At 43.3% G+C, this 25,014-nt stretch overlaps 1 protein-coding gene across 1 annotated transcript in view; it reads left to right on the top strand.

Annotated features, from left to right (window-relative positions):
• Window positions 1-25,014, top strand: part of ADARB2 (adenosine deaminase, RNA specific B2 (inactive)) — a 478,856-nt gene that overhangs the window by 292,783 nt on the left and 161,059 nt on the right. Inside the window, exon 3 of the mRNA XM_025205749.1 lies at window positions 9,050-9,957. Within this exon, the coding sequence (XP_025061534.1) occupies window positions 9,050-9,957 (908 nt within the window). The remainder of the gene's footprint in view (window positions 1-9,049; window positions 9,958-25,014) is intronic.

The raw sequence follows: 25,014 nt of genomic DNA, 5'->3' as shown, positions 1-25,014 counted from the left end.
TGCTGAATTGTTTCTGCACATGCCCAAAAGCCCTGGACTAGATGCCTAGGGAGCTAAAGCCATTTTGAGTCACTCTTTGGAATTTAAGTGATTATTTCCACGTAAGTGCTATTTACATGCCTAGGAAGTTGCTTTGAATCCCATTCCAACGGCCTGAATTTGTTTGCGGATCTGAACCTCAGTTACTGAATAGGAAGTTGTGGGTTGTGACAGTGCTTTCCCTAAATGGCTGGGAAGGATGCATTAGAGAGAGAGAAATCTCATAAGGTTCATAGACAGACACATGGTTTTTTGGTTCAGGACCTGAAATAACCTAGTGGCCAGAAAAATATCTTCAAGCCAATTTCAATCTTGAGTGGACTGAGAGCCAATCACCAAGGAAGAGCTCATCCTAAACTTTAAATAAAAATTGCAGTCCCCAACTGTAAGAGTGTTCCTACTACATACAGTAACATATAGAGATACAGAGTCTGTGACTTTACCTCTAGGAAAGGGACAGCCACTAATCACTTAATCAGCATTATGTTTTTGCAATGGAATAGGAACTATCTTATTGGATTTTAATCAAAAGGATGCCCTGGACAGCACCAGCAACAAGATCTGATTCTATAAGGACCTGTTAGACTGTGATATGCATACTTCTTGATGATAGTAGAGGTGCTAAGATTCTGATCAAGAAAAACACTGTAGAACACATACCTATGAATGCCACAGCCAAGAGGTCTCTATTTTTAGATGCCCAACTTGACATTCCACAGTGGGGACTGGTTTTAAAAATACACTGAACCCCCAGCCTCTAATTATCAGGGCCATATTTAATTCAATAATTTAGGGTATCTCAAGCTTCCAAATATGGAGGAACTAACATCATTTGCCCCTTTCCAAAACAGCACCTCTCGTGCTCAAAGCTAAATTTGTATGTAGGTCCCAACTCAGGAAGCACTTCAGCATGTACTTGAATCCCACTGTACTCAGGATAGACCTTAGGTACATATTTAAATTTATGAACGTGCTTAAGTGCTAGCCTAACATGCCTGCTTTCCTGAATCAGAGCCCAAGTACTATACTGATCGGAGCCTAAGCTAATATAAATAAATTCCATAATTGGAATTGGAACTTGTCATGGCGGGGTCCTGCAGGAGGGCCGTGATCTCCTTAAGGCCCTCTCTCCATGCCAATTCGGCCCAAGGGCACCCTCTATTCTCGCCTGCCTCGTCTTGGATCTTAAGTTAAGTTGGGAGGCTGCCTTACGTCTCCTTGGCACAGTTAGCTGGGACCTCTGTCCCCGTGGTCTCCCGGACCCACCGGGGGTCTCCCTGTATTCTGGGTGCTTCTCAGGCACCCTAGCCTTATGGGCTATGCGTGGCTCCTACCAACCCCTAATACCACGCCCCAAGCCTCGCAGATGTACTGGACGTTGGTCTGTCAACACACCCGCTTCCCCTGGCTTCCTCCGTAGTCTAGCCCACTCCTGGGCCTTCTCTGTATGCTCTATGGAAATGCCCCCTCCTAGGCTCTCCCTGTGCCCACTCTGGGCTCTCTCTAATATGCGGCCCCTCACTGGGACTCTCGTCGAGCCCACTCTGGGCCTTCTCTAAAATAATCTAGCCCGCTATGGGACTTTCTAGCGGGTCTCCGGTCCTTTAGGCCCAACGCACTGCTACCCTCTCTTATCCGGGCTCACCGCGCTGCTATCCCCTTTTCTCAGGGACCACCGCAGCACCTTGCCCTGCTCCTGGGGTGCTGTACTGCTAACCCCTTTCATCAGGGTCCACCGCAGCCCCCACCCCTGTCTGAGATCTACTGCCGTGCTAGCCTACAACCGGGCTCGCTACGCCCGTCTTGGGCTTTTCAATAGTATCGCCCCCTCTCTGGGGCTCACTGTGCCCACGCTGGGCTCCCTAATGATACCGCCCCTTCTCTGGGGTTCGTTGTGCCCACGCTGGGCTCCCTAATGATACCGCCCCTTCTCTGGGGCTTCTCAATGTTGCCCCCTCCCTGGGGCTCAGTGTGCCCACCTTTGGGCTTCTCAATGTTGCCCCCTCTTTGGGGCTTGCTACGCCCACACTGGGCTCTTCAAACGCCCCTCTCTGGGGCTGGGGTCTACGCACCCCCATAAACTGTGCCCTTACAGGCGCCTGGATCCCCACGCTATTGTGGGTCTCCTATGAGGCCTCCTCCAACCCCTAATAGCCTCACCCTAGCCACCAGTGTAATACAAACACTAAAGCAAACACAAGCCTCCTGGCTATAACCAAAACCTAAGGCACTGGGCCATAACAACATAAGCCTCCAGCCTCTGGAGCTCACAAGCTATACTTGCGATCAGGGTTCTCCCTATATCCTGGCCAAGGGAACTCCTGTCTCTCCGGCTGCTAGCAGGGAACTGCTAGCCTGGCTTCTGCCCTAGGTTTTATAAGGGCCAAGCCCTGCCTCCTACAGGCAGCTGATGCACATTAGTTGCCCTGGCAACTCACACCTGTACTCCCTAATCCCCACTAGGGCTCCTTATGCACTGCCAGAGCTTCTCCTCTGGCAGTTTTCCCCTCTCTAGGAGCGGGGCAGTGAGGTGCGCCGTGACAGAACTACACTAGCAATGCATGCATTTTGTACTTACTGCAGACACTGTAGGACTAAGCTATAGTTTATCCTTTGGCAATGGCAAAAGTAACAATAGTCCCCTTTCCCAATCCCTTTCACAAATTAGCAGCTTTCAGTTAAGGAAAAAGCAGGTTCAGTTGAATAGAGAAAATAATAAACATTTTAAGAATTTTTTTACCTGTAGATGCAGCTATTCTGTAGTGTATTATTCCAATAATAATAATAATCTTTTGCATGAGTTATAGCAATATGTCTTTAAACTATCTAAGCCTTGCCAGTTAACCAGAAGGATTTCATTATCTATAAGGAGAGTATCATTGTTTTCTCTTAAGCATAATCAGGTCATTTTTTATATCGACATTTCAATGTGGGAGGGGGCTATACCTATTAGTATTTTTTAACACCTCAGTGGGGAAAAAAATGGAGCCCCAAGGGGGGAAAAAATCTCAGTTCCTTATTATAGGTTTATGAAAATGTTGACTAACTGACTGAGAAGGTTGTTCTACATGACTGTTAGTATTGTATCTGACTCTGGATACAGGTCCCCTGAGTTTGACACTCCCCCCCGCCAACTTTCCTAGGGCATGCCTATTGCTTTTGGCGTGAAATTTCTCTTTTCCAACTACATCAGAAATGATGGGAGTGAATTCTTTTAACCTCTGTGGTCATTACAGTGCAGATGGACAGCATGTAACAGTCTGCATGAGGAGGTCAAGCAGAGGCCAGATATTAAAATTCAGGTAGCAGAAAATTAAAAGGAAAGCCAATCTTCACTGTTAAAATGCATTGGTAACAATCTTATATTCCCTAAATATTTCTAAAGACAATATTGCCTTGTAGCCCTCTCATATGCTTGTGCCTTATTCCTTTATCATCAGGAATTTGATAGAATACATATGTTGTGAAGACCATTTTCAGCCCTATTTATTTGTTGTGATTTGTTTTTAACAATGTTTGGTAAAATGAAGATACCACCCACTTTATCCCCCAGAAAGTTTAGACTGCTTGGCAGCAGAATAAAATTCAAAAGGAACAATATTATCTCTTCAAATGTAGCGTGGAGTATCGGATGGCTAGTTCTTCAGAGCCCTTATGACCCAGAGACATAGGCAGTGTCATTATTAGTGATGCATTATAGTTCTGAAAAGCTCTTGATGATGCAGACTCTCCAGGTTAACTCTACTGTGCATAATGATCAAAAAGGAGAAAGACATGAACAGGGAGATAGATAGATGGGATGGGGGGAAGCGTGTAAATAAATATGTTTGCTAACTGCTCTCTGGTTTACTATTCAATTATTGTGCTGAAAATAAGGGATAAAGGCCTTTGCTTGCTTGAGAAAAGGAATAATCAGTAAAGTTATCAGAGGGATCTCACAATGCAAAATTAGATTTTTTTTTCTGTCTTACAGAATGCAATAGAAATTATTGCCAAAAAGCTGTACTATTTTTTGGTTCTCCAATTTAAAAAAAAATACTACAGTTTGATTATTATCCAGACCTTTCAACTCAGGAGCACTATATTTGATGATAATTTTTTTTTCAAATACAGATAATGTGTTTTGGAGACTCAAGAGCAAAGGCATTATGAGAGATAACAAGGATGAAAATGATCCACAGTTTTGCATTTTTCCCCATGTACGACCCCCGACTTACCCCTTTCCTTTTAGTGCTCTTCATTTCTAAAATTGCTTGTGATAGTTCTATTATGGCTGCTTACACTATTTATCTAATGTAGTTTGGTGTCATTTGCCTGCTTTGTCTGATTTTCACAATAGAAGTACATGTGCCACTATTAGAGATGTAATCTTATGTCTGCTACACAGAGATCTCATAAAAACCACATTTCAAAGATCTCCTATTTCAAAGATATCTGAAAGTATAAAGTAATTTAGTTTTATCCAACTATTGTTGGATGCCGTGCAAGTCCATCAGACACACAGTCTTTCTTAGCAGCTTTGCTGTTTTGTAGGCTATAAAAAAACAGTCTGATTGAATTTAGTCTGCCACTAATTCATATGACATGTATGGCGGATTCTCCTCTTATTGAAAACAATGGGGAATTCAGCTATTTCCTAGGTGTCAGGATCAGGCCTTATGTGTGATGTAAGATTTCTCTAGACCAAGATAGTCTGGACTGTTTTGTGTCAGTGTAACACCAGTGCTAACCTCTGAGGTAAACAGGCAATATCTGTACTAAACAGAGCCTCTGTGGATGCATCTACATGAGACATTTACTGCGGATCTGACTAATTAGCTCTGCAGTAAAGCGTCAGCATCTACATGTGCGGTGCTATTAGGCCAGAGTAAACTAATTAACCGTAGGATAGTACTGCTCGACACAAGTACTATCCTACAGCGGAGTTATTTACTCTGTCACAACGCCCATGTAGACACTTGCCGGGGCTGGTTGGGCCATGAGGGTGCTACACTGATGGGCTGCCTGCCAGCTAGCCCTGCACTGTAGCACCCTCATGCCCCAGCGGTCCCTCTGCAGCACGTTGAGCCAGGTTGACCCCTGGGGCCCCCGCCAGTTCAACTTGCTCTGCCCCAGGAGCTGCTCTGCCCCAGCTCAACGTGCCGTGGTCCTGGACACAGGTGTAAATGCTGCACCAAGGAGCAATAAACTCTGGTGCAAACTGTAACGGAGTTTATTGTGTTGCATTAATATTCATATGTAGACTTGCCCAGTTAGTATAATTTACACCTGTCCCATAATTTACACCTGTCTCATACTGCCTCCTCTGCATTGGCTTAGCTACACCAGTGCAAGAAATAGCCAGAGTAGACAGTGCCATAGGCAAAACTTCCAGGGCAAGCAGGGAACGTTTATTTTCTGGTGCTTACATTTTCAGTTAATCATTGCATTCATGAAGGTGAAGGACTAAGGACACACTTTCTCTGTTCACAAATCCGTGGAGCTGAGATTATGAAACAAAAAACAGATGGAAAAAGACAATATGAATTATAAATACAAATAACCCCCTGAGTTTTCCTATTCAGTGGTGCATAATCAATACAAATTCTTTTCAAACCTGAAGATAGTGTGAAACAAGAGTTATCTTTCTTTTCATGCCTTCTGACTCAATATCATTATGTACGATAATTGGGTCTGTAAAAACCTATTAGGTAAGGAGAGAGAAGAGGTGTGAAATAAAGAACCAACCCTACTTCTTCGGAAAAGGGTGTCTGAGGCGAAACATTTCACAGCTTTAAAAAGCAGCCATCTTCAGAGAAAATTTCAGGTGTAGGAAGGTGGGTCATCCAAATGGAAAAACAACCACTAATTAAATAAAGCAGAGTTAGGGCTGCATTTTTCCCTTCTCTCTCCTCCTCTCCCCGCAGTTCAGAAGTTCCATGGGAGGGTCTGCGAATCCTTAAAAAAGAGGCCTGGATGATGTCTTATTTGACTTGACCTTTTAAATGGCTCATTTCCAGTGAGGCTGCTCTTGCTGCTATCACGTTGTATATGGCTGAACGTTATATGGCAAAAGTTCTCTTTTTCTAAGTTTTTTTTCCTTTTTGGGTTTTAGAAAATAAAAACAAACTAATCACTAGGGCTGATGTAGCAGTCCATTGCTACTCAGCAAAGCATTTAACTATACTTGCCAAGTTAAGCATGTAACTTTAGCAAGACTTAGGGTCTTGAAATTTATCTTGTGTGAAGTACTTCAAACAAGGGCCTAAGGCCTCAATACTGCAGTACTGTTGTGTGTGTATGGACCTCTCACAACCACACAAAGGCTCATTGCCTTAAATGGTGCTTTATAAGGCATCATGGAGCAGACTTCAGGATTAGGATCCTACTTTGAGATAAGAGAGTTACCGGATATTTAATAATAGTGCAACATATGTAATTGACCCCTTTCTCCTTGGAATACGAAGCAAATAATTCAGCACACTGGGAATCTGAATGTGTTACATAACTAAAGTTAGATTATATGTGCCTATAAGGTGTGTTCTCATGATGAGGGTGGTATAAAGCCACATGAATGCAGAAGCAAGCAGTTAGCACCTGCATAATCATATGACCTTACCAGTTAGAGAATATGGGAGGCCTTTGAGGTGTCAGGAACCTGGGGGAGGAGGCAGGGAGTAATCCAGGACTGCAAAAGTACTCAGCCTCTTTGCAGATATCTGGCACTCCGTACAAGGAGATGTGGCCCATGTCCAATGAGCTACTTAAATTGGAATATAGGCAAATACATCTACAAGTACTGGACGTTGTGTTGGACATTGGACTGGCTACTGCACAGCTTTAGGATTGCTGAGATGAGCTTTAGGATTGCACTTTAGCCCCAGATTTGGTCCTATACCAGGAAGAGCATAACTGGAGCAAAGACTCTGGCTCAGTGAATTTTAACTTATGAATGGATAAAAGATAAAGATAAAAATAAAATTGCTTATTAGAAATATCAGTCATACCTTGAGTTGTGGAGTGAGAAAGCAACCTGATGTTTTTTGGTTTTGGTTTTGGTTGTTGTTGATGATATCAATTACCTAGGCATGGAGCAGAAGTTAGATGAATTTCCACTCTCAGTTACATGTGTGCTGTACAGCCCTGAATTCAATGCTGTTTCATGTATATAAACCAGGGGTGAGCAAAATTCAACCCACAGGCCAGATCCAGCCCATCAACTGATTAGATGTGGCCCTCGGGGCACTCACCAGTTCATTGGATTCAGCCCATGGCTGCCCCCATGGCTCTTCGCATGCGGCTGAGCCCTGCCCAGGGCAGCCAGCGCTGTGCTCCTGCCTGCTCCCACTGACCCCAGTCCTAGCCAGCATGCACAGCTTTGGACAGGGCTGCTCCCAATGCGGCTGCAGTCACCCAGGTGCTGCTCAGCTCCCCTCACCTCCAGCAGCAGCTCGTCCTCCTGCTCCTGTCCATGCCACGCCATTCTGGGCAGGGAGGAAGCTTCAGCCAGGCGGCTCCTGCCCGAGCTCACAGGGCTCCAGGTCCCAGCTGCCTTCCACCCACTCCACCCGTCCAGTGCAATGAGCAGTCACCTCCCATCACAGAGGCACACAGGCAGTGGATCATGTCACAGAGGCAGTGAAGGCCCTGGCCCTGTGCTGTCACCGCTCTGTGATGCCCCCACTGCAATCCCCTGGTCTCACCCACCCGTCCTGCTCCCAAACACTGCTCCACACCTCCCTGCAGCCCCATCCCCCATAGGGAGTTTTGGTGAGCTGTTGCATGGGGGTGCTGACCCTATCTGTGACAACTCATCGAAACTTCCAGTGTGGCTTCCAAGCACAAATAATTGTCCACCCCTGCTAACCAAGAGTATAACTTAGCGTGGGTATGGATGAGCAGGACCCAATCCCCAGGCACCCATTTAGAGTCAGTGTCAAAATGGCAGCTCCCAAGGGAGTCTGTGGTGGTGCAGCAGCAGCAGCCCCACTCTACAGCTATAGCAGCAACAACCAGATACAGGCACCCCCCTTGTACTTCTTCCGCAACAGGTTTAGTCCGGGGCTCCACGTTCCCTGCCCTGGAAAAGGTTTTGTCCAGGGAACAGAAGTTGCTAGTTATGCGTCTGAGTGTAACTATGAGCAAGACCATGAGAGAGCATCACTCCCCATATCTCCCACCCTTCCCCAACAGTTCCTGATTCTAGTTACCTTTTCCCATTGCTTTCCTTTAACACAGTTCAGCCTTCACATCAGTAGGTACCGTATTTATATGGCACTGGCTTCTCATAGCCTATTTTAGACTTCTTTACTAATTTTCATTAATACTTATTGTTGTAGCAGTAACTAAAAGTACCTGCACTTGCACTTGTCAGAAGAGCCTCACCCATTAAACAGGGATCTGAGCCCCACAGTATAGACTAGAAGAGATTAAAGCTTAACTGCTTGAAAAGCTTGTTTGATCATCTCTTAGACTGGGTTTATGATGTTAGTAATACAAGGGCCTCTGTTGTGACTACAGCCGGTCAATTTATTCATTGAAAATAAATTATTCAATGAATTCCCCATTTTTCTGTTCGTGAGTCATTTGTGAATCACTTTTGATTTCAAATAATGCATTTTCTGTTCATAAACATTTGCCTACATGGATTTGGCCTCAGGGATCCTTGCAAACTATTCGTTTTTACTATTAATTATCCATTGGGAGTGTGATGCAGCATTTATGTTTTCTATTTAGATGACTGGAACATTTCAAACATGTTGTATAGGGGATTTTTTTGACAAATAATCATTCGTGATATACTGGGGATTCAACAGTAATATAACAAATAAACCAGAAGTCATCCAAGTAGTTGAGAAGAACTAATAACCTGACTCCATGAATAACAGCTGAGGGAACATAACACTTTTATTCATGAAATATCTGTGAATCTCTCTTTTTTTTTCTTGCTTTTCTATGAACCCTTGGATTAACAAGAGATATCTTAATGGCAACAGAAATAATATGGGTTGTTCTGTTTGTTTATCAACAGGTACCAGCAGTGCAGAAGTAAAAGAAAACCGAAATGTTGGCAACCTGGAGGATCATCCCATAGCCTCCAGTGAGAGATCAAGAGTGGGTACATCAAGCAGTAAGAGGAAAAGGCCCTTGGAGGAAGGCAACAATGGCCATTTCTGCAAACTACAACTCATCTGGAAGAAAGTCTCATGGTCAGTGACACCAAAGAATGCCCTGGTCCAGCTACATGAACTTAAACCAGGGTTGCAATATAAAATGGTTTCCCAGACAGGCCCCGTGCATGCTCCAGTCTTTGCTGTTGCTGTAGAAGTAAATGGACTTACATTTGAAGGCACAGGACCCACAAAAAAGAAAGCCAAAATGCGGGCTGCAGAACTAGCTCTGAAGTCTTTTGTTCAGTTCCCAAATGCATGTCAAGCTCACTTTGCCATGGGGAACTGCATTAACCCATCCACAGACTTTACATCTGACCAGGCAGACTTTCCAGATACTCTGTTCAAGGAGTTTGAACCACCTACACACAGCGAGGACTTCTCGGTCTATAACCCCGTTAATAATGAATTGCTTTCCACTGCTTATCGACACGGGAGGTTACTCTGCCACACGTTGGACTTAATGGGCCACGCTAAGCAAAACAAGCACAAGATGGCATCCAAAGCTGAGAGCGAAAAGAACCCAGTGGTGTTGCTAAATGAGCTGCGCTCGGGACTGAGGTACGTCTGCCTTTCGGAGACTGTGGAGAAGCAGCATATCAAGAGTTTTGTGATGGCAGTGAGAGTGGATGGGAGAACATTTGAAGGCTCAGGACGTAGCAAGAAGCTGGCAAAGGGCCAAGCAGCGCAGGCTGCACTCCAGGCCCTCTTTAACATTCGGCTGCCCAGCCACATTCCCAGCAGGAGTAAATGTAACCATTTGCCACAGGTGAGAGCTCTCAGGTAGCTGCCACTGAGATGAAGGAATTCTTAAGATTAATGTGATTGTTATTGTTCTAGCTGTAATTGGTGAATGATCAGGCCACTCTCCTCAAATTATAGTAAGTACAATATTTCAGCAAAGCCCTTTCTTCACAGAAAAAACCCTAGGCCCACACAAAGGTCTTTGTGTGTACTTACCTTAAAATCATTAGAAGCAATTTGCAGGATTATCCATAAGAATTATGGACGAGTGTAAAGAAAATAGAAGGCATGTCAGCATTTCAGTTGTCTAGAAATAATTATAACAATGACACACGTAATGGAGGCAGGTAATGTGGGTAATGATGACACTTTCTCACAAGAATGAAACCATAAGGGGGTATCTTCTTGGTTCTTTTCCTATAAAGTTACATTTTGCTGAGGAGAGTACCATTCCACAGAGGTTTTTCCTTTTCTCAAAGCCTGATTTCCACACGTTTCTATTGGTGATTTTTCCCTCCGCTATGTTTTACAAATGTCTAAGAGAGTGAGCAATGTAAAGGTTATGACCTGTTTTGGTGTGAGTGCATACACTCACTTACATATACACAAAATATATATCAGAGATGTATACCCTCTGGATCAGTGTCTTACAGTGTATTATATGCCACAGGCCAGCAAGGCGCTAACTTCTCAGACTTGTATGATTTTTCTGGATTCAAAGGAAACAATGATTTTTAAACACTGGGAAGCCCAATTGAGATTGAATTTGTGCCAATATGCTTGCTAGAATCTAGAAGTACTAGATTCTGTTACTTGCCTTCACTAATACTATATGATTAGTGTATGCAAGGAAGTCTCCAATGGAAGTGCTGTAGCCTAGAAGATATTATAGAAGACTGAGAGTCAAGGAACCTGAGGTTTTTTCCTCATTTGAAGGAGTGAATTCTGGTTTGCAATGAAGTTCTGGTTTGCAATGGAGTCCTGGGCAAGTGGTATAATTCCAGTTTCTCTGGCTAGGGACAGACATTACACATAAACTGGTTTAAGTGATCAGAAACTGGTTTAAATCTTTAGCAGAACAGATGTTCAGTGCACATAAACCAGTTTGAAAATGGCTGAAAATGCTTTGAAATAAACCTTGTTGAATATAGTATCAGATTTAACTAATATGGGTCAAACCAGAATATAAAATGTCTGTCCCAGACCCCTTACTGGTTTAAGATAAACCAAATGCCTCCAGTATCCCAACATGCTCTTTGAGCTGGGTGGGGCTCTCTGTTCCACAACAGGGCTGGCCTCTCCCCTCTACTCCCTGGCTGCAGCTCCGGCAGAGACTGAAGACACAGCAGGTTCTGCATGGCTTTCCCCCACTCTCGCTGCTCACTGCTTAAGCAGGAACCCCCCCCTTCCCTCCCTCTCTTCTATCACTCACAGCACGGACCCCAGCCTCACGGACCCTAGCATGTGGTATGTTTCGTTAGCTAGTGTCTGTGTATGTCTGTGTGTGTCTCTCTCTCTCCAATTTCACTGAGACAGGCAAACAGAACAGTGACCGCTTAAGGCTATTTGGAGCTAATCAACAGGTCAGCCAGAAAGCTGTTTAAGAAGAGTTTGAACTAATGGAGAGAGCCTATTGTTTTGCTGATCAGGTGATAATCACTGCTATCAGCCCCCTGCTGGCCTGCTTGCCTGTCAGTTCACTGCTGGCAGTATGAAGAAGCAGGGAAAGGGAGATTGAAAAGCTGTGTATCATTAGCAGATGCATGCACTGCACACACACCCTCCCCTTGCCTCAGAGTGCTAGCCGGGGGCTGGGGGCTGGCAACATTCCCACCCCTTGAGCAGCCAGCAGGGAAAAGCCTGGGATGATGCAGCCAGACCTCCCTAATCAGAGGTCCTGTCGGGGCCTGGCCATGCCCCCCTCAGCTGAGCACTCTGGAAGGGAAGGGAGGGCTGCTTGATTCTTAAGGAAAAGGACATCTTATAATCCACATACCACTTTGCCAATATCTCCTCTTAATTTGTATCAGCACACTGCACTCCTTTTGAATGCGAGGAGTTGTAACTTTATTTGAGCTTTAAAAATAATAATAATCTTGTTAATATTAATGGTTACACCTACCTGGTGCTTCAAATACTTTCCAGAGTGTTCAGCAAATATCTTTTCTTTAATCCTCACTGAACTCCTGAAGTGTGCATAAATTATTAAGAAAAATATACAAAAAAGTAGAAGTATTAGTGTTGGCGCAAAGTTATTGCTGTGGTAATCCAGGAACTATATGAAACAAGAATTTCTGCAGATGAAATCTTTTATAAAATCAGCTGTATAGTTGAAAGGTATATAGACTAGCTTTTAGATACCAAGTACCCTTCCTCAGATCTGTAAATATTAAATTATTAAAAGTATTAAAGTATTAGAAAGTGATATCCACAATGTCTTTGTGACCACAGTAGTCTCACCGTTTAGGTTGTTGTGCAGGGATTCCTCAGAGCAGGTGTGATGTTACAGGTATGATAAGTGTGATGACCTAACTCTGTTCCTATTTTAAGTTACTGAAACTTACAATTTTTCATATGCAAAACAACTCTTCCATACAGCTTCCTGAATTAATTACCTTTGATAAAATATATATTAATATTTACTTTTCTAAGACAGAAATCCAGGGTCTGACCCATACTTATTCAATACTGTTACTTTTATGAAATACATGCCAGGAAAGGATGAAGTGTAATCCATGGCACTTTTGTGCTAATGAGTATAAGCTACTTCAGCAGCCACAATGAACTTAACTAAACAGTCAATAGGTCTCTACCATGGCCTAACAGCCCTATGAATAGGAAGAATTTGATTTGTCTTCTTCTACACTAGCCAGTATCATTTTCTGGGAAAGTAATTGCCATGTACTATTCCTTGACCATTGGCACCATCATCATATCCCAGCAGGACTGCACATATTGCATGCCCATAAGCAACATACATATTCTTCAGTGTATATCACTCTCTGGTGGGCTTTTTATCTTTCAACAAACACCCTCCTCACATGTCATATTGTTCCTGGCCTTCTGGAAGTTAAAATAACAATTGAAAGGTATTGGTGACCTCTTTCTGTCAGTCTTTTCTGTTGGGTGGTTAAGGGTTGCCCAACCAATAGATTTTTATGACAGCACTCAGTACTTCCATTAAAATATTTCTTCTTTGATCCCACTAACCATGCCTACCAATAGATATAGCCATGAATGACTGGTGCTTCCCGAGACTGGGGGGGGCACCATGGTGGTAAGTGGAGACCGTCCACAGCCGCCGGCATGGGTGTCAGGAGCGGTGAGTGGCAAGCAGGGACCACCTGCAGCTAGTAGTGTCGGGGGTGGGGGGCGGGAAGCGAGTGGGGACTACCCGCAGCCACTGCCAGCCGTGTCAGCAGCAAGGAGGGGCAGGGGCGGGCAGCAACTGCCCAGAGAAACTGGAGGTGGCTTCAGCGACGGCCAATCTTGGGGGGAGGCACATGCTCCCCCTACGTGTTATCTATAGGTATAGCAGCAACACAAACCCAAGCACTGAAGGGCTGATGCATATCCCACTGAATTCAACATGTGTCTTTACATTGACTTCATTTGGGCTTTGGATCAGGCTTTAAATCCACAGGTCCCTTCAACTGTCAAAAGGAATTATGAATTATTTCTTCAATTTACTTCCTTTGTTTCCTGCTCTTCTCTGCCCAGCTGGCTATTGTGTTAACTGAAGCGATGGCAACTGCATTGGCTGCTGGTAGTAAGAATGCCATTCACATTAGGCTGTATTCAAAAGCAGCTCTCTCATGAGCTGTTTAGATAAGTACATTCTTTCTGCTTGCCATGCCTGTTGCTCAACTCTGTCTTCAAGCATCTTGGGCCCGTATCCTTTAATAAGATCAACTTGGTCCACCTCAAAGTTTGCTGCTGAGGAGCAAGGAGAGAGAACCCTGAAACCCCAATGCAACCAAGAGCTTTTTTATGGCCTATTTATTTATTTATTTTTATAAGGATGTAAAATAACTGTCATTGATACTAGGTATGGGCAAACCAGCCTAGATATAATAAGAGTTAATCCCGACAACCACCAATATCTCATGCTTTTTTGAGACCTTCAAAAATACATTCACCTCACAATATGAATTTGCCTGCCTTTGCAGTCCTATTCTCATCGAAGAAGGAAATGATTTGCAGGAAGTGCCAACAATCTCATGGGAATCTGCACTTTTAATGCTGCCACCCTAAGGGGTTTGGAACCTTTCAACAATGTTTAAGGTTCTGACAATCTGAGCTGGTCGGAGCCCAGGGGAAATGAATCTGAGATACTTTTGAATTTGGCACCTCATTAATAAAAACTACTCCCACGCATCCTGTCATGGGCAGCTGCCATCCAAGAGCTATCCTGAACAAACAGGCAAAGGATCTTTGTTGTACAATGTAAAAATGATCCCTTACAGCAATGCTTCTCAAAGTGGTGGTCCACGAACCAGTGCTGGTCCGCGAGCCACCGGTCACCAGTCCGCAGCGAGTTGCCAGGAAAGAAAGAAATATATCTTCAGAAGCATAACATTGATATGTCATAGCACCACAGTTCATACATGCCAACATTCCAGGTGATGTCATGTCGTGCGAGGTGAGGAAAGAGTAAGAAACAGGCAGTCGAGCATTTGTGTAGCGCTGTTACACGTAGTTGCTGCCATCGGCTGAACCGGGCACTGGTCCCTGGCCCACTGGAAAAAAAATTGCAGGTCTGCCACATCAGATAGTTTGAGAAGCACTGCCTTGCAGTACTGTTCTCCAAGATGTCTTCTAATCTCTACTACACAAATGCCATCCTCACTCAGGATGATACGAAGAGGTGCACATCAACGCCACCGGAGTTGTAGGGCATTGATGTCAAATCCTAATGTTCTTGATCAGCCCTTTTCAGCACAGCAAATAAATGCAAGAATAAAGAAATCAAGATAGATTAAATCCTCTGGAGTGGCCATGGTCTAACTGGACTTTCTACCCATTACCTAGTGCTCAATCCTACCCATTACCTAGAGATACTGAAAATTCCCTATGAAATAGAGTTAGTGCTCTGAAGCATTTTGCACTATCCTAAAACAAAATAGATTCCCTTTCAATTTCTTCTTTGTACTTACTCCACATTGTAGATAGGTTGTCTGAATATTTTTTACCTTCTCAGGATGTAAACAGAATCTCAAGCCATGATAATTGCAAACATTTCAAAGCAATACAGTTGAAATGATTAAACAAACCCTCAATGGTGGCTTAAATGTTGGTTGTTAACTTGGTCCAGTGCTAACAGTGATCACTCCACTTAGCAGCATGGAAATAAGAGGAATTAATTATATGAGTCTCTATGGGACATGTTATTCACAGGGTGCATCTACACAAGACATTTTACTAATCTAATGTGCAGTAAAGCATCATTGTCTACATGTGCACATCAATTACTGCACATTAAATTAGTCTAATGTGCTGTTTACTAGTACATACAGGCACTAGAAAAACAGGGAATTAATTAATGTACTGAAGTGCACAGATAGACCCTGATCAGGAACAATTTGCTCCCAGTTAGCCCAGGCAGTAGGGGCCACAACTGCTGCCTGGCTAAGCCCTGCCCTCCATGAGGTGTGGGAGAGCTGTCCCAGCTCCAGGGCAGCCGGGGCCTGCCTGATCTCCACATGTCTGGGAGGGAGCTGCCCTAGAGTCTAGACAGTACCCCCAGCCCCTAGAGACCAGGCCTGACCCTGGTGCCCTCTGCCAACCTAGGGCTGGCACCTGGGGGATCCTGGAGCTCCCCCTGGCTGCTGCAAGGGAGTAGGGCAGGACAGGAGCAGCCCTGTCACAGGCCAGCTGGACACTGTGAGTGTAACAATTTTATCACAGGCCAACTGGGCTGTTTGATTCAGTTTCGGATCAAGAAGGCAAAGTTGGGAGTGAAATAAAAGCAAATGTATTACAGCTTACACACACACAACAGTTAACAGAAAGATAAATGCGATAAGCAAATAATGCAGTATTAAAGAGCTAATAGTAAATAATAACAGCAGATAATAACAACAGATAGATAGATCACCTGGTGCACATGCTTTTTATACCTAGTTTTATGTTAATCTGTTGGCCTCAGAGCCACTCACAATGTTGCCCTATAGCTGTTGCCCTATGGGATTGAAAGGTGTTAAAAAAATATCATAAAAGGTTACTACCCAGACTTGGTTTTATCCAATAAGCAAATTATGATGCAGCACCTTTAGGTTTGAAATTGATATTGCTCCACCTAAATTCCAACCCCTTTTAGGTTTCATTTGAATATGCTTTCTTGGGATGTGCTTTCCTGGAATGTGTTGGGTGTGCCAGGCAGTTGGATCCAGTTTTTATCGCTAAGGCTGAACCCTGAGCAAAAACCGTTAGGTCTCTTAATCTTACAGCTACAGCTTTGCCTATGGGGCCCAGTCATTTCCACAAACAGTTAATTTATCATTTTGGTTAAACTTATGACAGACAAGTTATATTTGCAGTTTACAAACTTACAAGCTTATATTAACTAATATTACCTGTTTAGGCAAAATACCAAATGCCTCCAAGAAGCACATATTTATTGCTTATTAATACCTCTGGTTCTGGCTGTTATACAGCCTTAGAGTGAACTGCTCCCATTGGAAACAAATTTGCTCCCAACAGACACATGTTCAGATGCTTGTCTGCACCTGAATTTTTGCGCAGAACATTCAAGCACATTAATTCCACGTGTAGACACAACTACAGAGTCCAAGTGACCAGGAAAGACTCATTGAAGAGTAGTAATGACTTACTCTTTGAATGAGTAGTAAGACAACAAAGGGGAAAAATGGAAATAATTCATGGAAATAATCCATTTCTCTTCTCAGTTGCTAAATCTGATCTCAACACATGCAGCTTGGAAAGTGATGTGTCACAACATGGACTATGAACTTTCCAGGGTTTTTTTTAATTACTCTTATTCCAATACAGCCCAAGTAGGGGTTCATCATACAAAATACTGATGGAGAACTGACATTGGTGGGAACCCAGTATACTCCCTGCTTATACACTGAGGTCTCCTTCAGTGGTGTCACAATGCAGCGTGCTCATTTCAGAAACATCAAGGTGACCTCCAACTGCATTTGACCAGTTTCCAGATTGTTTTTCTAATCTTATACTCCAACTAATCTATCTCACTCAGTATAAACAGAGTTTTTACTGCTGTAAAGCAGAACCATTAATTAATATTGCCGCAACAAATTAGTAATAGAGGGGTACTTGGATTTCAAATGGATATAAATTAAAAATGAATAGGTATGAAAATCGCATTCACCCTGCTTTGAAATTGCTTAACACTGTTCTTGCTGGTTTGTTCAAAGTAGACTCAAAACCAGGGCTGCTTGTTTGCTTCTGTAAAGATAACGTGATCTGATTGTCCATAGTCATGTGTAGCTGCAAAGAAGGGCTTTTTCCTGTGAATGAGGCTAAACAGTTTGAACCTAGTTTATTCCCAGATTTGCCTAAAGCCTCATTTGCAGTCCAAAGCAATCTGAGAATCCCCTTTGCACTGATGCTTTATGCAGTGCAGGTCAGAGATTCCTATTAATCAACCTAAGTAACATTTTAGCACACAGTGCCATGTAGACAATAATCACTGTGTGTGGAAGAGAGAGGTGTATATGGGAGGGGAGAGAGGGAGGGGACGGAGACAATAGCTCATTCCCTCTGAACCGGTTCCCCACAAAGACATATTTCTCCATAAGCTGGAAAACAGACTTCATTTTCGTATTGTATCAATTGTTCCTGCTTCCTCTCCCTTATTTCTCTAACCAGCCTTGCTTGCCAGCGTTCTTGCAATCATGCCCTCGCACCAGTGTTGCAATTAAGCCAGGGCTCAGGTTGTCAGTGATAGATTTGACTCTGGTGCAAAGTGAGACAGCATGTAGCTGGCGCTGAGTTCTGAGAAGCTGTTCCAGCGTGCCTTATGCGAACAGTTTTGTCTAGTCAAGTGACCAGACAGATTTTTTTGTAACCTTCTCCACCCCCATACTATGCAAACAAAGGCAGCTGATAGGGACTTGTGGTGCTCCTGACACTGAAAGGCTAAGAGGGGAGGGAGAAGGAGAGATATGCTTGTGTAATATAAATGGTGCTTGATTTTAGAGCTTCTATTTCTGCCTCCCATTAGCACCTACCATCTAGAGAGGAAGTTTCTTTTTATAACCATGGCCATGCACAGTTGCAACATTTATAGGATTATAGTTTCTTAATGGCAACAAATTGAAATGGAGCCAAGATCTCATCCACAGCACTAGTGGACGAGATATAATTATTGTTATTAAAATTGATGTTACTTCAACTTCTAGGAACCCTAATCATGAACTGAGACCCTGCTGTGCTTGGACCTGTACTCAGACCAAAAGGATGGCTGCTGCACTTGAGAGCATATAATATAAGCATAAATTGAGAGGGAGCCGATGGTTGTAAGCAGACAAATAAGGGAGCACAAGAAATAGTGTCACAATAGTAGGTGCCCTTTCGTGTAGAAGAATCAGGACTCTTTCGCTGAAGAAAATATGTTTTCTTTAGAAAAACTAAATTGATGGGGAGTCTGAGTGCATATGAGTGTTACATGTCTCTCAGTGCTCCACTGCTCTCCTGCTCCTCTTTCTTCCTTCCTGTGGGTCTTTTGCACTCCCATTCTCCCTTCCCCATGGTTAATCTGTTGATTCAATTATATCATTGCTAACCGCCTCTTGAGTTTCTCCCTTGGGAGCTGTCACCCCCATTTTCCTCCCATTGGGTGTATTTTTACTACCTACTGAGCACATCTACACATGCAGTTATGGCACATGAATAAACTGTGAAGCTCATTGCTCCACAGTTTATTGCTCCTGGGCATGCCATTTGAATGTGCACCCAGGAGCAATTAACTGCAGAGCAATAAACTGCAGTTTACTCATGTGCGGCAAGTGGAGCCAAGGCAGAGCAACCCCAGCAGGCAGGGGACCCCAGGGGTCGGCTTGCCAGCCTGAGGCAGCTCCCCCTGGCTCCATGTGCTGCAGAGGGGCTGGCTGGGGCACAAGGGTGCTAGCTGGCAGGCAGCACCTGCACTGAAGCACTCTCATGCCCCCACCAGCTGGGCAGCATCTGCTTGTGCGCTGCTGTGGAGTTTTTTACTCCACAGCAGGATAGTACTTGTACGCTGCTGTAGAGTAAATTAGTTGACTCCAGCCTAATAGGGGTACATATGTAGTCAATGAAATGTTTACTGCGCAGCTAATTAATCAACTGCACAGTAAATGTCTCATGTAGAAGTGCCCACTGCCTATCCTTCTGTTCGCAGCTCCTCAGTACTCTTCCCATGGTGCTCTGTGCCACTGTTATGCCCTCTGCTGCTCTCTACATCCTTCTTGTGTCTTTGGCTACATGAGAGGGAAGAGTTGGTAAGGTAACTAACAGGGGACTAGCTGTAAACTTTCCTGCTCGCCTTCAGGAGAGAACTGCCATACAGGGCCTTTACAGGAAAGGTCTGCAGCATCAGGACCTTGGTGGGAGATGCAGCACCACAGATGACCAAACAGCAAGAGATGAGTTGGGATTGCAAGAAAACAGAACAGCTTAGCAGATATCTAAGTACTACTTCCGAGTGATTAGTGACTTGCAAAAATAATAATTATTATTATTAATGTTAATTAATGGCCTTGCTGCATTCCCAGGCCTTATAAATAATTCTATTATCTCCCAGGGGGAAACGTACAAAGACTAAAGCCATTTTTCTACAGTATAGCAACCTTTCAGACTATCAGAAATGTGCTATAGCTTTCCAAAATACACAGGTAAGATGACAGATATTCACTTTTCATTTGGTAATTAAACTGAAAAGCTCTTTGTGTTGAAAGTGCACATGGAATTATCATTAAATGACTCGGACCAAGCAGAGTCAATGCTGGTGGCTGGCTGTTCTTGTAATTTTTAAATTATTATTCCATCCATCCCTCTCAGCAGACAGCATTTGATTTCTTATTCTCAGAGTGTATATTGCTTATTAAGTAAGGATAGTGAGTCACAGTGTGGACTTTGCTAACTTTTGCTATTTACTAGTCTGAACCAAGCTCTCCTAACCAGAGAGCTAATGATGAGGATCATGTGATTTGTGGAGAACTATTATACGTATAGTATAACAGTGAGAGAGTTTGTCTGGAATGATGAGATCTTTGGCAATGATCTGAGCTAGTTATTACATCAAAGCTTGAATCCCTGTCTAGTACCATTGCCTTATAAAACTTTCTTTAAAAGCTGCCACTTACAGCTAGCTGTAAGTGTTGTTTCTCCTGTGTTGTTTTTTGGCTAAGTGAGCTGGAGACATTTCAGACAGCTCCCAGCAAGCTGGACTTTATTCGAGCTCCATCTTTCCCTTGGACTTGTGTCCTCACATTGTTTACAATGATTTATTATTATCTAATTTACACATGCTATGATCATTCTGCTTCACTCAATGGGGCAGTAAGAAAAGTGCCCACGGTGATCCTATCTCTGCTTGGTTCCACACAAATCCTTTTTGAGTTTAGATGACTGCTAAAGAGATTTCAGAGTTGCATTCTGTATCTGTCTGTCACTGATATCCACATCTACAATGCCCTAATTATTCAAACAGATTTTTCCATTCAGATCCAAAATCAGGCTTGTACCGAGTTGTTTTATGATGGCTGACTCCCTCTTGTGGTGCTTCTGCCAATTGTATGTGATGCATCCCGTTGCTAAGTAATGAGATTGAACGATACAGCAAAATTACAAAGCACCCTGAAATATTCAGTGACTCACATCGTCCCTTTACCTGAACAGTCCAGTGACTTTCTTATTAGGAAGACATTGTCATATGAGATAGTAATAGCAGCTTGTTCTATTGTCACTGCTTGTGGGGGAGCCTTCATTGTTTTGGAGTATGTTCGTTTATGTTAGTTTAGTTAGGCTGTCATTCTATAGTCATTTTGGACAAGAACAATTTCTGCATCAAACCTTTGGCCTCAACCAAACTGCTTAGGCAACATTACAGTGTGAAAAAGAAGATACTTAGGACCACACACAGATGCACACACACACACACACACACATATAGTCCTATACACAGACACAGACACACATTTTTAGTCCTAATTTTATATATAAATATTAAGAAAGAAAAACAAAAGGCTTTGGAACCATGTGTTAAGACCATACTCACACACACACACTTATGTGTGATCCTTATTTGTAGAAAAACAGACCGTGTGTATCTTTACAAAGCACATAAAATATACTTTCTTAAGGCCTTAATTATGGGGGTTTTGTGCACCCACAAACTCAACTTATTTTGGAGCTGAGGGTGCTCAACACTCTGAATATCAGTCCCATCATGCGTGCTTGATGAAGAAACATCGTTGCACCCAAACAAAAGTCCTGAATGGAAAGCAAATCATTGAACATTTATTAGCTGCTTGCTTTTATATGCAGAAACTAGAAGTGGGCATCCAACACCAACAGAAACAGAATTAGATGCCCATATTAACTTAAATGTTAGACAACTTTGAATATAAAACAACCTCCAATAATTAGATTCTATATATGAAAAATTTAAAAACAATTGTTATAATTTTTCAGGTATACAATCCAATTGCTGGAAGTTTGCTTTGAATTTGTCCCCCTTCCACTGCTACAGCATGGAAAATAAATCTGGGGAATCAGGTGGCCCACCTTGCCCTCTGCCTCCCCACCTTTTCTCCCTGCAGCCCTTCCCCCTGCCTCTTACTGCCAGACCCTGCTCTCCTTGAGCCCATGGAAGCGAGGGGGAAGTTTGAAAACACTGACTTTGAAATAAACAGGTCTATAGTAATAGACTTAGTTCATGCAGAATTGATGCATTTTACCTTTTCTGAAACTGCTGCAAGTTTTAGCATCAACACTCCATAAGCATACTTTTAAGCAACATGTTTGTACCTATTTATATGCAGCTCAAACTATGTATGATATTAGTCCAAAGCCAAAAGGTTAATGATGTACCATATTGTCCATTGGGCTGGACCCCAGCAGAGTCAACAGTGTTTCAAGCTATGGCAACCCCACAGCTCAGCACTGCTCAGCATGTGTGTGTACTCCACATACACTCACATAGGAGCCATGTACTAATTAGCCCCACACTCATGCCTGGAACCAGGTGTTCTTGTCATGAGTCCTGGGATCCTCCAAAAGTATGCATGCAGATGAGATAGAGGGCAACCTGGTCCTGCTCTACTTCATGGAGGACAGAGCCACACTAATTATATGTGACAGGCTAACAGAGAGGGTGACAGAGGGATTCTAGGTGGCCCTATATGGTGGTGTTTGCTAGTCCTTTAAGGCTGGTAAAGAAACAGTAATCACTGGAAATGGGAAAGAATGGGAAATGGGAAAGAAAGAAAGGCACATCTTAGCTGAGGGAGTGAGGAGGAAGTTGAAATATATTTAGTCGAGTGGTTCACCATAACTTGAAAAGGAGTTGGTGCTGAGAGGTACTGTGCACAACAGGCAATACCATAAATGTTATTTGGGTGGGCTGTACTTGTGGTAGGTTCTTATCAGCATTCAAACGTTTGGCTACAATCAAGCATTTTTGGCACCAAGGGGAGGGTGACAGGGCTGGCTCTGGCCCTCCTGGTCCCAGCCTGGTAACACAGTATCTCCAGGCCAACTGCCAGTTCCCTGCAGAGGGAACACACGCCTGTATTTTTCAGGGCAACACACATTCACAAAAAAAAGGTTCCCGTCAGTATATCTGCCCAATGTGGGCCATGTGTTTTATGGTCATGCTCCATGCTGGCTGTATTTAATCAACCTCATAGTTGGTTTCCATTACTGAATGCATGCTGCTTTTGGCAGCAGTTCAATAATGAGCAGTGTATTGAATGACATTTCCTTGTATGCAAATATAAGACGACAAGCCTTTTTCCCCCATGCTGATGGGGGGGTGGGGGGACCTTGTCTTATATTTGAGTTAATACAGTAATAATTGTATTTGGTTTCTCATATGTAAAATGAATTACGTGAGCATTTGTTAAAATAAAAGTTTTCAAAAACTATTTAAAAAGGTAAGGGATATCACATATATTAGTTGTTAGTGTTCACATATAACAAGGTTTCAGTTATCACTCCTGAAAATCAGATGAATTATATATGTATCTTATTAAGTCGTGCTCTTCAGTTACTCTTATGCTGCCTTCAGTATCATATAATACAAATCAGCTTCTGAGACAGAAAAACTCTATTGAAGAAACAGGAGTTTAAGGTATATATGTAACAGTATTTCCTTCTCCAACTTCTTCTCCCTCCCTTATTTTCTCCTGTTGTTGTTCCTGTTGAAAAGTTTTTCCATACAGTAAAAAGTGATGGCACCTCCCAGCTGCCATTTCATTTAGGATAAGGGTTTGGGTAAGAAAGCAGCTACTATTGGGCATTCCTACCTCATAAGCAGCCCCTAGCCAATAACTGACATCATTTGAAAAAAATGGCTTTTTCCCTTAAAAGCAGCATCTAATATGTTACTGGCAGCTCTAACTCTTGGACCAAGTACTCACAGTGTAAATACTAAAAACAAACCTGGTATAAATTCACTAACCTGAATTCACGGAGTTCTGTGTCATACCTTTTACTGACACTTCACACAAGTCACCTGTATGGACTATTTTGAGGAATAAGGATAGAAGTTGTGAATTGCTCAAAACAATGTGCTTACATTATGTGAACAAATGTGAACAAGCTCCAGTTTCTTCAGAGGAATAGCCTTAGAAATACTATGATTTTCTGCTTGTGGCTTCTCATTGTGTAGCTGCTTTTTTTAGAGACTTTCTTATGAACTATGCACTGTTACTCATCAAAATAATTATAATCAGCTTTTTCTTTCCTATGTGGGTCATTGCTTTATTAGGTTAAATACAATGAATAATGTGCGTCTCCAAGGTCTTGTGGGAAGACTAGGGCCTGCAACATTGACTTCACATCATGTTTGATAATTAGTTTTTATCTGAATCAACTTTGCACTAACTGCACTCTTAAGGAATAATCCTTACAGGGTTGTTAAAAGATGAACTCATTATTCCCATCTGCCCTTACTCTTCTTCCTCTCTCTCTCTCTCTCTCTCTCTCTCTCTCTCTCACACACACACACACACACACACACACACACACACACACACACACACACACACACATACACACTCAGAATCTCTCTTTCTCTTTGCCTAATGATCCATATACACTAATAACGTGGAACAATAGTTCATAATAGCACCACAATTAAACCACTGAGGTCTGATGGTTCTGGTCATTCAGAGAAACGTGAGGAGAGAGGATTTCATAGATTTCATAGACATCAGGGCTGGAAGGGACCTCGGAAGATCATCGAGTCCAGCCCCCCGCCCAAAGGGCAGGAAGTCAGCTGGGGTCATAGGATCCCAGCAAGAAAAGCATCCAGTTTCATCTTGAAGGTGTTCAATGAAGGCGCTTGAACCACCTCTGGTGGCAGGCTGTTCCAGACCTTGGGGGCTCGGACAGTAAAGAAGTTCTTCCTTATGTCCAGCCTGAAACGATCTTGAAGTAGTTTGTGACCATTCGACCTCGTCATCCCTTGGGGCGCTCTGGTGAACAAACGTTCCCCCAGATACTGGTGGTCACCCCTGATAAACTTGTAGGTGGCCATCAGATCACCCCTGAGCCTGCGCTTTTCCAGGCTAAAGAGCCCCAGGGCTCTGAGCCTGTCATCGTAGGGTCTGCTTCCCTGACCTCTGATCATGCGCGTGGCTCTTCTCTGGACTCTCTCAAGCTTCTCCACATCCTTTTTGAATTGTGGAGCCCAAAACTGGACACAGTACTCCAGCTGCGGCCTCACTAAGGCCGAGTACAGGGGAAGAATGACGTCCCGGGATTTGCTGGAAACACTTGTATGGAGCCAAGCCAGTGTTTTGGTCCCTTTACTAGCCGCCGCATCGCATTGCAGGCTCATGTTCATCTTGTGGTCAATGATGACCCCCAAGTCTCTTTCTTCCATAGT

The sequence above is a fragment of the Alligator sinensis genome, unplaced genomic scaffold (genome assembly GCF_000455745.1).
Source record: "Alligator sinensis unplaced genomic scaffold, ASM45574v1 scaffold370_1, whole genome shotgun sequence".
Lineage (NCBI taxonomy): Eukaryota > Metazoa > Chordata > Crocodylia > Alligatoridae > Alligator > Alligator sinensis.
The sequence above is the reverse complement of the archived record's forward strand: the minus strand, read 5'-3'. Positions and strand labels throughout refer to the sequence as shown.